At 36.3% G+C, this 12,255-nt stretch overlaps 2 protein-coding genes across 5 annotated transcripts; one reads left to right on the top strand and one right to left on the bottom strand.

Moving 5' to 3' along the window:
• Positions 1-1,652: 1,652 nt before the first annotated feature.
• On the top strand, positions 1,653-5,091 carry LOC109157963 (cyclic nucleotide-gated ion channel 18). Its single transcript, XM_019305765.1, has 6 exons — positions 1,653-2,408; positions 2,505-2,723; positions 2,956-3,269; positions 3,358-3,469; positions 3,699-3,935; positions 4,019-5,091. The coding sequence occupies exons 1-6, from the start codon at positions 1,929-1,931 to the stop codon at positions 4,778-4,780; spliced, it is 2,124 nt and encodes a 707-aa protein (XP_019161310.1). The 5' UTR covers positions 1,653-1,928; the 3' UTR covers positions 4,781-5,091.
• A 438-nt stretch (positions 5,092-5,529) lies between these two features.
• Positions 5,530-7,832, bottom strand: LOC109157964 (homeobox-leucine zipper protein HAT5-like). Of its 4 annotated transcripts, none has more exons than XM_019305768.1 (4): positions 7,354-7,832; positions 7,090-7,229; positions 6,238-6,634; positions 5,530-6,177 (listed from the first exon to the last, which is right to left on the bottom strand). In XM_019305768.1, the coding sequence occupies exons 1-4, from the start codon at positions 7,448-7,450 to the stop codon at positions 5,966-5,968; spliced, it is 846 nt and encodes a 281-aa protein (XP_019161313.1). In that variant the 5' UTR covers positions 7,451-7,832; the 3' UTR covers positions 5,530-5,965. The 4 variants fall into 4 exon arrangements, with proteins under 4 accessions (XP_019161313.1, XP_019161314.1, XP_019161311.1 ...); XM_019305769.1 differs by having other exon boundaries at positions 5,530-6,328; positions 6,395-6,634; XM_019305766.1 differs by having other exon boundaries at positions 5,530-6,634.
• Positions 7,833-12,255: the final 4,423 nt, after the last annotated feature.

Here is a 12,255-nt window from a genome sequence, read left to right as displayed (position 1 = left end):
TAACAAATTCATTCCATAATCAGGACTCATGAATCATGATTCATGAACTCATCATTTTATGAAAATGTCCACAAATTAGGGCTTAACACTTCTACAGTCAACCATCAAGGCATCAATTCAACATCCAACAACTAACCAGTCTAACATAACCAATTAACCATACAGCCATACTCAGTACTTCCATAATGGCACAATAAGGGCTTAACAACTAACATAATCATGATTCAACAGGGACATCAGACATACTGACATACATATAAGTGATATAACACATTCTTTCCAATTTCTAACAGTCAACCATCAACATTCATTCATTCAACATGGACATCATAATATAAATTACAATTCAATAGGCTTCCACCACCACCATACATTTTGAAATTACAAATTTAAGGGTCCTTTAACCATAAACTTACAGACACATATTAGAATTAGCACAAATTCATCACGCATGTGAAAAGCCCCAAAAATTAGGGTTCACTTACAAAATAGGGTTCATGTAACATCATAGAACTAGAACATAACAGACAAACATGCAACGGGGAAATAAGAAAAAAAAATGATAGAGTTACATTTACTTGTTTTCTCAAAGGTTCCCTCTGAGATCTAGGGCTTCAAGGCGTCAAACTTCCACCGGTGTACGGCTTCTAGCGTCTTGCCATCTTTGCTTGTTTGCACAAAGACTTCCACAAGATTCCCGTCGAAGACTCAAAGGGGAGTTCGGGATGGACAGGTTTTGCACAGAGACGTCACTGTCTCAGACTCTCAGACTTTAGAGAATCAGAGATTCAGAGGAAAACGGAAGGAGATAAGATGAGATTATGAGAAGGAGACTGGAGAGATGCAAAGAATGAGAGATCAGAGAAGTTCTCCGGTTTCAGACTCTCAGAGAACGGAAGGAGAAATCGAGATCGAGAAGAAGCTCTGAGGAGTGAGGAGTAGAGAGAATTCGAGAAATCAGAGATTCAGAGAATGGAAGTGGCAACTGGCAAACCCTAAGTCTACGACGACTTTTATACTAAACCTATAGTTCGGATATCGGACGGGTTCGGGTGAGATAAATCCTAATCACACCCATCCGTCTTTTATACACCATCGTTCACATGCGGGTTTGGATAATATCTGAAGTTCTCGGATATCCTCACCGTTCGGTGATTCGGTGTTCGGGTCGGGCGGATATTTCGGGTTGTGCACAGTCCTAATCTTTCCAAAAAACCAAGAAAAAATGATTTGTATTGAAAATGCTCTTAGATAATAATGGAATTATAATAATGTAAAGGTAATTATGTCCAACGAAATTATAATAAGGGCTAATAACAAGGGCTAATAACAATGGATATTTTTATGAGTATTACTACGTGTACTCCCTAATCTTACTTCCTAAATTTTATTCTTTCACGGATTTTGATAAGCTATTTTTGTCATGTGAGTCTCAATACAAGTGTCTACATCAAAATTTTGTGTGTGGGAGTACAAATTAGGAGTATAAAATAGGAGTAAATATATCATTTTTCTATTTTTATTGACAGCTATAATGCTATATGTTTTTAGAAAAGAAGAATACCCAAGTGTATTATTTTATTAATTTATTTGTATCCAAAATAAAGGAATTGATTTCCCTCCATCGTGTTGCCAAGAAAATTTGAACGGTCCTAAGCAAATCCTTCATCTCCACACCAGAAGCAGCCTTCCTAATCATCATGTCTTCTTTCTCACAATAATCTCCATTGCAGACCTTAGTCCTACTTTCTACGTTGCCAAAATCCATCCCTTTTTTTCCGTAACCCGTTGTTTCTGATACATAGAAGACCCAGGAGGAAAAGGTTGTTTTTATACATAACATATATACGCTCTGCTTTCTTTCTCACATTAATATCTGCAGAGAATTGCGGAATCCGATTGTAATCGGTCGGGCTCCGCCATGGAAGATGGATAGTTTATTCTTCACGCCGGCATCACGCCTCCGTCAATTCAAGCAATCATTGAAATTCCTCGCTGCTCCGACGGCGGTTGCCTCCCCGGACGAGCCCCAACTGCTCGACGCCCTATGGCGAGACAAGATATTGGATCCAAGCAGCGACGTTGTGAACCTTTGGAATCATGTGTTCCTCATCGTCTGCCTCATCTCCCTCTCTCTAGACCCTCTGTATTTCTACATCCCCTACGTGGGCGGCAAGGCTTGCATGTCCACCGACACCAAAGCCTCCATCGCAATCACCTACTTCCGCACCGTCGCCGATTTCTTCTACATCTTCAACATGCTGTTGAAATTCCGCACCGCCTTCGTCGCCCCTAGCTCTAGGGTTTTCGGGCGGGGCGAGCTGGTGATGGACGCGGGAGAAATCGCGATGCGATATCTCAAATACGATTTCATTATTGATTTCGCCGCTACTCTCCCCTTACCTCAGGCATGAATCAATGAATTCAATTCAATGATTTGTTCAAGTTTTTGTTCTTCTTCTCAAGCTCAACATATTTGATTGTTTCCCTTGCATTTCACGCAGATTGTGATTTGGTTTGTGATTCCGGCTATGAAAGCTAGGGGCTCTGGCTCTGGCCACGACAACAACACTCTCGCTCTTATCGTCCTCATTCAATATGTTCCCAGGTTGCTCGTTAGCATTCCATTAAATCAGAGGATTATAAAGACGACAGGCTTTATTGCTAAAACAGCTTGGGCCGGAGCTGCATATAATTTAATCCTCTTCATGCTAGCCAGTCATGTAAGCACTTAATTACCACTTACATACAACATTCTGTCATGTTATTCTCCCAAAAGTCGAATCCCCAATCCTTACTAGTAATTCAGTGGCTTTGTCTAAACGCTTCGGAGTTTCAAACCTTGGTTTCTTCTCCCAAATACAGTCCGTGCGGACACATTTTGTCCTGTTCTGTTCTTGGGGTTCAACTTGTTTGTTTGTTTGTTTTATGTAATTGGGAACCCTAACCACGCAGGTACTAGGGGCTTCATGGTACCTGTCTTCCATTGGGCGCCAGCATTCTTGCTGGACTATGCAGTGTGAAACTGAGAAGTATTCGGTTCCTCCATGCATGGGTGGTTTTCTGGACTGTGAGAGTCCGGAATCCAGTTCACTTGACCGGGAATATTGGCTCAACACCACCGCATTGCTTTCCCGTTGTGATCCTAAAAACGAGGAATCTGATTTCAAATTCGGAATGTTTGCTGATGCTTTCACCAGTGAAGTCGCTTCATCTCGATTTGTCGAGAAGTATCTCTATTGCTTTTGGTGGGGTTTAAGGAATTTGAGGTAAGCAAGCACTAAGGCTGCTGCAATACATGTTTCATATTGACTGCTTTTTTAATGTTAATATTTGTTTGAATAATGTTGTCTGCAGTTCATATGGACAGAATTTGAGGACTAGCACATACATTGGAGAAACACTGTTTTGCATTTTCGTGTGTATCAATGGTTTAATTCTATTTTCACATTTAATTGGCAACATGCAGGTAAGAATTCATTATTCACTCTATCTTAATGCCTTGATATGAAATAGTTTTCTGTTATGTTAGGTTACTTGAAGTAATTATTCTCATCTATCTTCCTAGAGCATATAAAGAAATGCTGGGGGTGTTGAAGATGTTCAAATCCTTAAGCTGCTTTAAAAATCATGCATCTTTCTGTTACATGCACTATTTCCCTTCCAGTTATTGATGATAAATTTCTCGTCCTTTCAAGACTTACCTGCAATCTCTGACGGTGAGACTTGAGGAGTGGAGGATTAAGAGAAGAGATACAGAAGAGTGGATGAGGCATCGCCAGTTGCCTCCAGACCTTCAAGAACGTGTACGTCGATTTGATCAGTACAAATGGCTTGCAACGAGAGGAGTCAATGAAGAGTCTATCTTGCTATCGTTACCCCTGGATCTTCGTCGTCAGATTCAGAGACATCTTTGCCTTAACCTTGTTCGGAGAGTATGTGTTTATGGCCTGTTGTGATAACCCGTGATATGGTTATACTTACTACTGGTGGCTTTTAAACTTGTCTGCTATTCCAGGTTCCTTTCTTTGCACAGATGGATGACCAACTGCTTGATGCCATCTGTGAACGCCTAGTCTCCTCGTTGAGCACAAAGGCCACTTATATTGTCCGCGAGGGTGATCCAGTGAACGAGATGCTCTTTATCATCAGGGGCCAACTGGAGAGCTCCACAACAAATGGGGGAAGGTCAGGATTCTTCAATTCTATCACCCTTAGACCCGGAGACTTCTGTGGAGAGGAATTACTCACATGGGCTCTAGTTCCAAACTCTTTAAACCTGCCTTCTTCAACTCGCACTGTTCGAACGCTATCTGAAGTGGAGGCATTTGCACTTCGTGCTGAGGACCTGAAATTCTTCGCGGTTCAGTTTAAGCATCTTCACAGCAAGAAGTTGCAGCATGCATTCAGATACTATTCTCATCAATGGAGGACGTGGGGTGCGTGCTATATACAGGTCGGGTGGAGAAGGTACAAAAAGAAAAAGCTGGCAAAGGAGTTGTCTCTGCAGGAGAGCTACTATTACATGTCAACAGAAGATGGCGGAACCTACATTTATGACGAGAATTATGTGGGTTCTGGTGATGGAGTCCACATCCGGTCATCCGAAGATGGTGCCAACAATGCACATCCACAGCATCTTGGAGCCACAATCCTGGCCTCCAAATTTGCTGCAAATACAAGAAGAGGAATGATGCAAAAAGTTCAGGTATCAGATTCTGCTTCTTCTAGCCTCAAGATGCCTCAGTTGTTTAAGCCACAGGAACCGGATTTCTCTTAGAATGAGGAGGAAGGTATTCCCTAAAATCATTCTTTAGATGAGATTCTTGACTGAATTTTTGTTTTTGTAAATTTGTCTAGTGTCTAGGTTTTGGTTAACACACACATGACATCCTTGAGAAAATGATAGTACTAATCCCATCCCATCCAACTAGATTTCGGAATTGGGATTAAGCCTCTCATCTGTACTGAAGGATTTGATTAGCAAACTTAGAAGAAAGATCATCATGTATAAATGTATATAATATCTCACTTCACTCATGGAACTGTAATATCAGTACATAACCTACTTCTACTGTTATTTTATTTCAATGTTATTGTAATATAATACAGTATTTAGTATAGAGTAACACAAGTTTAATTTGCTGTTTTGCACTTTTGCCCTACTGATTTCGAGAATTATTGCTCCAAACTCTATTATTAGATCTTGTGTGTGCTGTTTATTTATTTTGCTTATTTATATTGTTCCACACCTCACAATGATTCTGCATGTGATATTATCCTGAGCCTTTTTCCTATTCATGTTTATGTTAGTTTTGAAATTAGACAAAACTTGTGTGAGTGATCCGTGAGATGGATCGTGATCCGTGAGATGCTCAATATACACTTTATAAGTATATCACAATTTCAGTTATAAGTATTACAATATATATTTATCGTATTTCAACATCTATTATAAATAATAGTTTATTTATTTCAAATTTGTATTAAATTTTCGATAATAAATATTATGGTTTCTATTTATTATTATTTTTTTTTGAAACCCAAACAACTTCATTCATAAAAACAAATCAGAAATACAACTGGGTGGGATAATATCCCACACACCAAGGACAGAGGAAGAAACAGCTGCCCTCGCTAGTACGTGAGTAACCTGGTTCGCTGACCTTCGGACATGACGGACAACAACGTCCCCAATATCCCTAGCAATAAAACGACATTGCTTCAGAATTAAACCAACATATGACAAATCTAGAGACAGAGAATTATTGTTGGTGCAGAAACTTAAACACTCTGACTCGGTAGTTACATGGTTTCTATTTAATTAACCAACAACTGTAACAATCCTAGATTTAATATCGTGATATGTTCTTACACAAGTGACTAGTGAGATTATTGCATATATATATATATATATATATATATATATATATATATGGAGCTGAGGGAGTAGATAGGTAGGTAGCTAGGACCAGAACCATCCTAGTGGCTCATCATCATCAGTAGTAGTTTGGGCATGTGGAGTGGAGTTGCAAACATGATGATCCATATCCTCCTCCTCCTCCTCATAATCAATATTGTGCAAATTATTATATGTGTTCCCACTCCCACAAACACAATAATAATAATAATTATCCATAAGTAGCTCTTGCTTTGGATTTCCGTATTCCTCTTCTGGTATTTTATCCCTGTGACCAATTGAACTGTGTATGCGAGTAAAATCACACTTCTTTTCTGCCTTCATACGTGACGGCGGCGCATTTTTCCCCTCATCATCGTCATCAACCTCCTTACAATTACCTTCCAACTTCTTACTCAGTAAATTCACCTTCAACACATTAATTGCATATTTAGTAATTGATATGGTTGTAGCTAGTACTGTACTGTTAGTTACCTCTGCTTTGAGCTTTTGATTCTGTTTGAGAATGAAGTTATAGTGAGACAAAAGGTAATCGTGGGATGATTTGAGTTCATCGTAGTCCCTTTCAAGCTGCTTGGCCTTCCACCTTGCGCGTCGGTTTTGGAACCAAACCGCCACCTGCCGGGGGTGCAACCCTAGGTTACTTGCCAGCTCCTTCCTGCGCTCCGCCTCCACCTTCTTTTCCCCTGAAAAGCTCCTCTCCAGCACGTCTACCTAAATAATATGTATAATCAACAACGCTTATACCTAATTTACAATAAATCAAAACTTAATTTCATTCACATTCTCTATTTTATTTTTCCTTTACATAATCCTAGTATTATTGTGGCATGGCGATTTTATCATCTGTTAACAAGTTTATTTAAATGATTTTAATTAATATATAGACATTTCAATCTATTCAGTTTTAATTAAAATCATGTTTGGTAAAATAGTTAGCTTGTAGCTATTTAACTTGGTTAAACAACTAATATGAGTGTTTCATTAATTGACTTTTTGTAATAATTTATTGTTTAAAAAACATCTTTTTATTATCAGTTAATGTTATCAACTAATCAAATTCATTAATCCAATAAGCTAACAGTTATTTACCAAACACCCTGCAAGTGTTAATTTCTTTTATGTATAGTAGTAATGAAGCATATATATATATGCAGCACTGCAGCTACCTGTTGCGAAGTGAGACGGCGCTTTTTATCTGACGATGACTGCTCCTCGTAATATTCCTCGTCAGATTGTGGGCCGCTGAACATGCAGCTGGCTCGCCTCTTTAAGCTCTCCTCCATCTTCGTCGCCGACCAGCTTCCTCCTATATATATACCGCCCGACCATCACAACAAATAATATAATAATCCTTGTTTGATCAATTGCTAATTAACGTAGTATTTTTAAAATTAAAAACAATATAATATAATTCAGAATTGAATTTATACCTGGAAAAAGGGGATCAGCTTTCCCAAGGAACAACACGTCGGCGTGGGAGGATGGGTTAAAGAAGAAACGCCCGGATTCCTCCATTCTTCTCTCCATCTCGATCGATCTTTATATGATGATATGGAGTAATTAATATATAATAGTATAGTAGCAGCTTGAATATATATAATATAGTAATATAGGTATATGTGTTTTGGGATTGAAGAAGCTAAGCTAGGATATATAGGTAGTGTTAGAAGAGCATGAGTTTGTGGCGGAAGAAACTTGAACTCCACAGTAATCTCGCCGGAGTAACCAATGGGCAGATGCAGAATCCCATCGAATCACGCCCCTCAGGCCTCACCTCTATCGGTATTCTGCCGCCGCCGACCAACTTCCGATTATGTTAATAATTAATGACATACATAACATAACGTAGTAGGAAGAAAGTATGTAAGAGGTGTCCAGGCGGCCATGTTTTTTTTTTTTTTTTTTTTTTTTTTTTTTTTTTTTATGTTTAGTGTTTTTGCAGGAAAAGTTTGTAGTGGCCGGACTGGTGAATAGCCGTCGTCGTTATATAGTAGTCTTTCACGCTTGAAAGTACGGAATTATCCTTAGCTTGGCTGGTTTAAGTTTAACCATGCATATATATTCCCATTATTTGATATAGAGCATCAGGTCTTGTTATTTTCAATTTCCATGTAAGAATAGAATAATATGTAGATAATACTAATGCACCATACCCAAAACAAAATGTTCCTAATAAATTTGCTTTATGTGAATTAATTAATTTTATTAATTTTTAATGAGATTTATCACTTCACAAGTACGTGATATTAAATAATCCTATATATAATAAAGCTATATGGTCTTGTGAAAATTAAATAGTGATAATCAACATTTAATTTTCACAAGACCATAATAATATTGTTGTTAATTATAATAACAATAATAATAATAATAATAATAATAATTGCAATAATAATAATGATAATAATGATAATAATTGCAATAATATATATATATATATATATATATATATATATATATATATATTTATTTATTTATTTATTTATTTATTTATTTATATTTCAATTTCTACTGGCAAATTATTGCGTGAACGATTGTCCACATAATTGTATGGATCATGAATATCAAATACATTATATTGTTAATATATTAAAAATACATTATTTTTATATTGAAAGTACCTTACATACATATATAATGTACCCTTAGTATATTTAAAATATACTTTTTATTGCATGCAACCTCAAAGTTCATAAGTTTGAAATTACTATATGGCATAACTAGGCGGCCTAATATTTAAGATTGTTGATGTGCATATTAAGGACTACAGAGACAAAGATGCGTTATTCGTGGATTCATGCATCGGATACTATCCAACAACACTCTCCAACTTAATTGACGTGAAGTAGGCTTAGTAACATTAAGATTATATTCTCGAATTTTTAGTTCTCATCTTTTATTGATTACACACTTAATTCGATAGTATTTTGAAGAAAAAATCAATGTTTGAACTAAGATTGTGATTTTGGTCTTTAAAGGTCAATTGTATGTTGCTATATCTAGAGTTAGAAATCTCAAAGGTCTAAAAATTGTGATCCGTGGTGACTCTAAATTGTAATTCAATTACTATTGTAGTTTACTAAGTTCTTAAAAATTTGTAATATTAAATATTATCTACTAAATTTTTAATATAGTTTAAGATTTGTAGTAATCACCCACCTTAAATATTATTTTAATTGTAAATATATTTATGTTCATAATTTTATCATAGGAATTCACACATAATAATTATTAAATAACAAAAATTTTATATATAAATAAACCTCATATAGAGTATATTTTTATAACATATTTTTCGTGCATCGCACGGGACAAATACTAGTATTCAAAATGGGGACAAACCCTTGGTTGATTAGATTTGGTAATTATAAAGTTAGACACTCAATAGGAACAATTTGTTAACTTTATTGATTTGAACTAGTTATGAGGAACGCTTCTTAGCATGCATGTTGCCAAAGTAATCCAAATACCTCTTTCTTAGTTCAAGAATGTGAAACAAACAACATTGCTTGTTAACTCTCAAAAACCCTTGGTTAGACTCCCCCCCCCCCCCCCCCCCTCTCTCTCTCTGCTCCCAAGAGGATAATCTTTGTCTGCGTTTTGGTGCTATCGGCCGACGCTTTGATAGAGCATTGAGCCGACGATGCTATTAGTCGTCTTTCATTCTCCGGCTAATTTAGGGTATCGTGTCAGATCTCAGATTAATTCCTCCGATCATTTTTCAGAGAAGGATTGAGAGTCCCTCCAGATCTGACAAGTTTTCTACCATATTTTTCCTTTTATTCTGCTTTTCCTTTATGGCTCGTTTGGTTCGCGGAAAATATTTTAAGGGAAGTGGAATTGGAATTCCATGGAAAAAGATGAATTTCATTGTTTGGTTGGTGGAAAAAGAATTACTGGGAATACTAATTCTATTGTTTGGTTGGATTTGGAATTGTAAGGAATAATGAGTATAAAGACATATATGCCCCTACAAATTAATAAAAGTAATATAATTAAAAAAAGAAAGCAAGGGTAAAATAGGCAATCTATTCACTTTTTTCTTCTCATCTTCCATGGAAAACAAAATCCTTGGTCCAACCAAGGATTTTGTTTTCCTCAAATTTGAGGAATTCATTTTCCAATGGAAAATGAATTCCATGAACCAAACACTAGAAAACAACATTTTCTTTCACTTTAAGGAAAACATTTTCCATGAACCAAACATCCCCTTAGGCTTTCTCTACGTTATTCCTTTGTTTCTTTGACAAGTTTGTTTCCTCTCGTCTCTGTAACGAGTTTGTTCCTTCTCGTTTCTTTAGCGAGTTCTTCTCATAAGCGTGGAATGATAAAAATGATCATACCAGAGTCAATATTGGCTATGTTTGACCAGATCATTACTAATATGAGTTAATTCCAGCAAAGGTCCTCTGACTATAGTGATTTTTCAAATTTAGTCATCTTCTTTTAATTTGGACAAATTAAACCATTGAAGGACCATTGGTGGAATGATTTTGATAGTCAAATGGTTTAATTTGTCCAAATTAAAAAAAGAGGACTAAATTTAGAAAATCAATATTGTCAGAGGACATTTGCTGAAATTAACTCTTACTGATATTAAAGAAGTTTCTTCCAACGACTTCAGCTTCAAATTTGTGAAACAGTTAGCGAATCAAGTTTTCTGTATTATTGCTAGGAAATTTGTTTCTATGTCTGGCTGTTAGAAATGTTTTACCATTGCATTGATCTGTATTGTAAACGTTTCAGCTTAAGATTGAATGAATTAGCTTAGCCCCTTTATTTTCAAAAAAAAAAAAAAAAAAAAAAAAAAAAAAAAAAAAAAAAAAAAACCATTGCTTATTCATCACTTCTATAAATTGCAATGTTAGCTACCATTTAATTATGTTAAAGTGACAGTTTCAATCAATTACTTATAAATTTTGTTAATATTAATAATTTATTTTGAATTTCTAAAAAAATTCAAATTTTCTCGATGCATCTTCATATATACACTATTCTTACGGCAAAATTCATGATAAGTACTTTTTTTATTTTTTTTTATTTTTTATTGGGATGAAGCTGAGAAGCAAAAATAACAAGGAAGAGATTGAAAATTCCACTTACAAAATAACTGGCATTTAATAATTTGGAAATTCAAACTAAATTGTTAATATTAACAAAATCTATAAGTAATGGATTAAAACTGTCACTTTTAACATAACTAAATGAAAAATTCGTATATGGTAATATTTCATGGATTGAGTCTACAATTTAGGTATAACTAATGAAAAAAAAAACACCATTTGAAAATTTCTCTAGTTAACTTGTTAACATATTTTAACATATAAATATAAAACCATACTACTAAAAAGAGGAAATTCTCAAAATAGTGCTACGACTATGGCCCTTTCTCAAATTGGTCCTATGACTTTTAATTGAACCCAAACTAGTTCTCCAATTATTAGATTTTAAGCCAAATCAATCCTCTGTTAGTTAGGCGTGAACTTGACCATCAAATTAGAGGGCAAAATTGGAAATTTACATTGTATAATGTTTAGACTACCAGCACCTTTCATTTGGAGGCAACCAGTCGTCTTTCGGCGGGGAAGGCGACGGCCGAACCGTCGCCCGTCGCCGGTCGCCATCTACCAGAGAAGGCGATCAGTTGGTCGCCTTCTCCGGCAGAAGGCGACCAACTGGCCGCCTTCCCCAGTGGAAGGCGACCAATTGGTCACCTTCTCTGGTAGATGGCGACCGGCGACGGTTCGACTGTCGCCGATCGCCGGAATGTTATCGGAAGTGATGCCTGAACTGGAATGACTTGTAATAGCAGGTCATTTATCGGTTCTTAGGCTTCATTGCCTCAATTTAACATGTTAAAGGATGTAATTGTACTTTTTAAAAGTTTAGGGACCTAATTGACTTTCCAAGTAAAAGTCTAGGGGCTTGTAAAATTTTAGGGGCTTATTTGATCCTTTTTCCTAAAAAAATTTCGTGTTTAAAAATTTGCATTTTTTAAGATTTTAATGTTTTGTGTGTGTGTGTGCGCGCCTGCGGACTAGACCGTGTAACCTGCGAATTCTAGGCCCTAACCTGTCTCACCGCGGAGCGATTTAGGGTTGGCCCGCAGGCTTTGACCTACCTTGACACCTCTACTTTCAGTACTCAAATAATGTACTTTATGTATACAAATAATGTATTTTTTAATTTATGGTCCACATAATAATATAATGACTCGTCATTATTTCAACCCGTTAATTAGTAGATGCTAAAAGCACAACCACAGTTTACTAACGCTAGGATCAATTGTTATGCTGTGAGCACGTGTCCACCTTGCATGGTGCATACAAATC

The sequence above is a fragment of the Ipomoea nil genome, unplaced genomic scaffold (genome assembly GCF_001879475.1).
Source record: "Ipomoea nil cultivar Tokyo-kokei standard unplaced genomic scaffold, Asagao_1.1 scaffold2805, whole genome shotgun sequence".
NCBI lineage: Eukaryota > Viridiplantae > Streptophyta > Magnoliopsida > Solanales > Convolvulaceae > Ipomoea > Ipomoea nil.
Note: the sequence above shows the minus strand (reverse complement) of the source record. Positions and strands in the feature narration are given on the sequence as shown.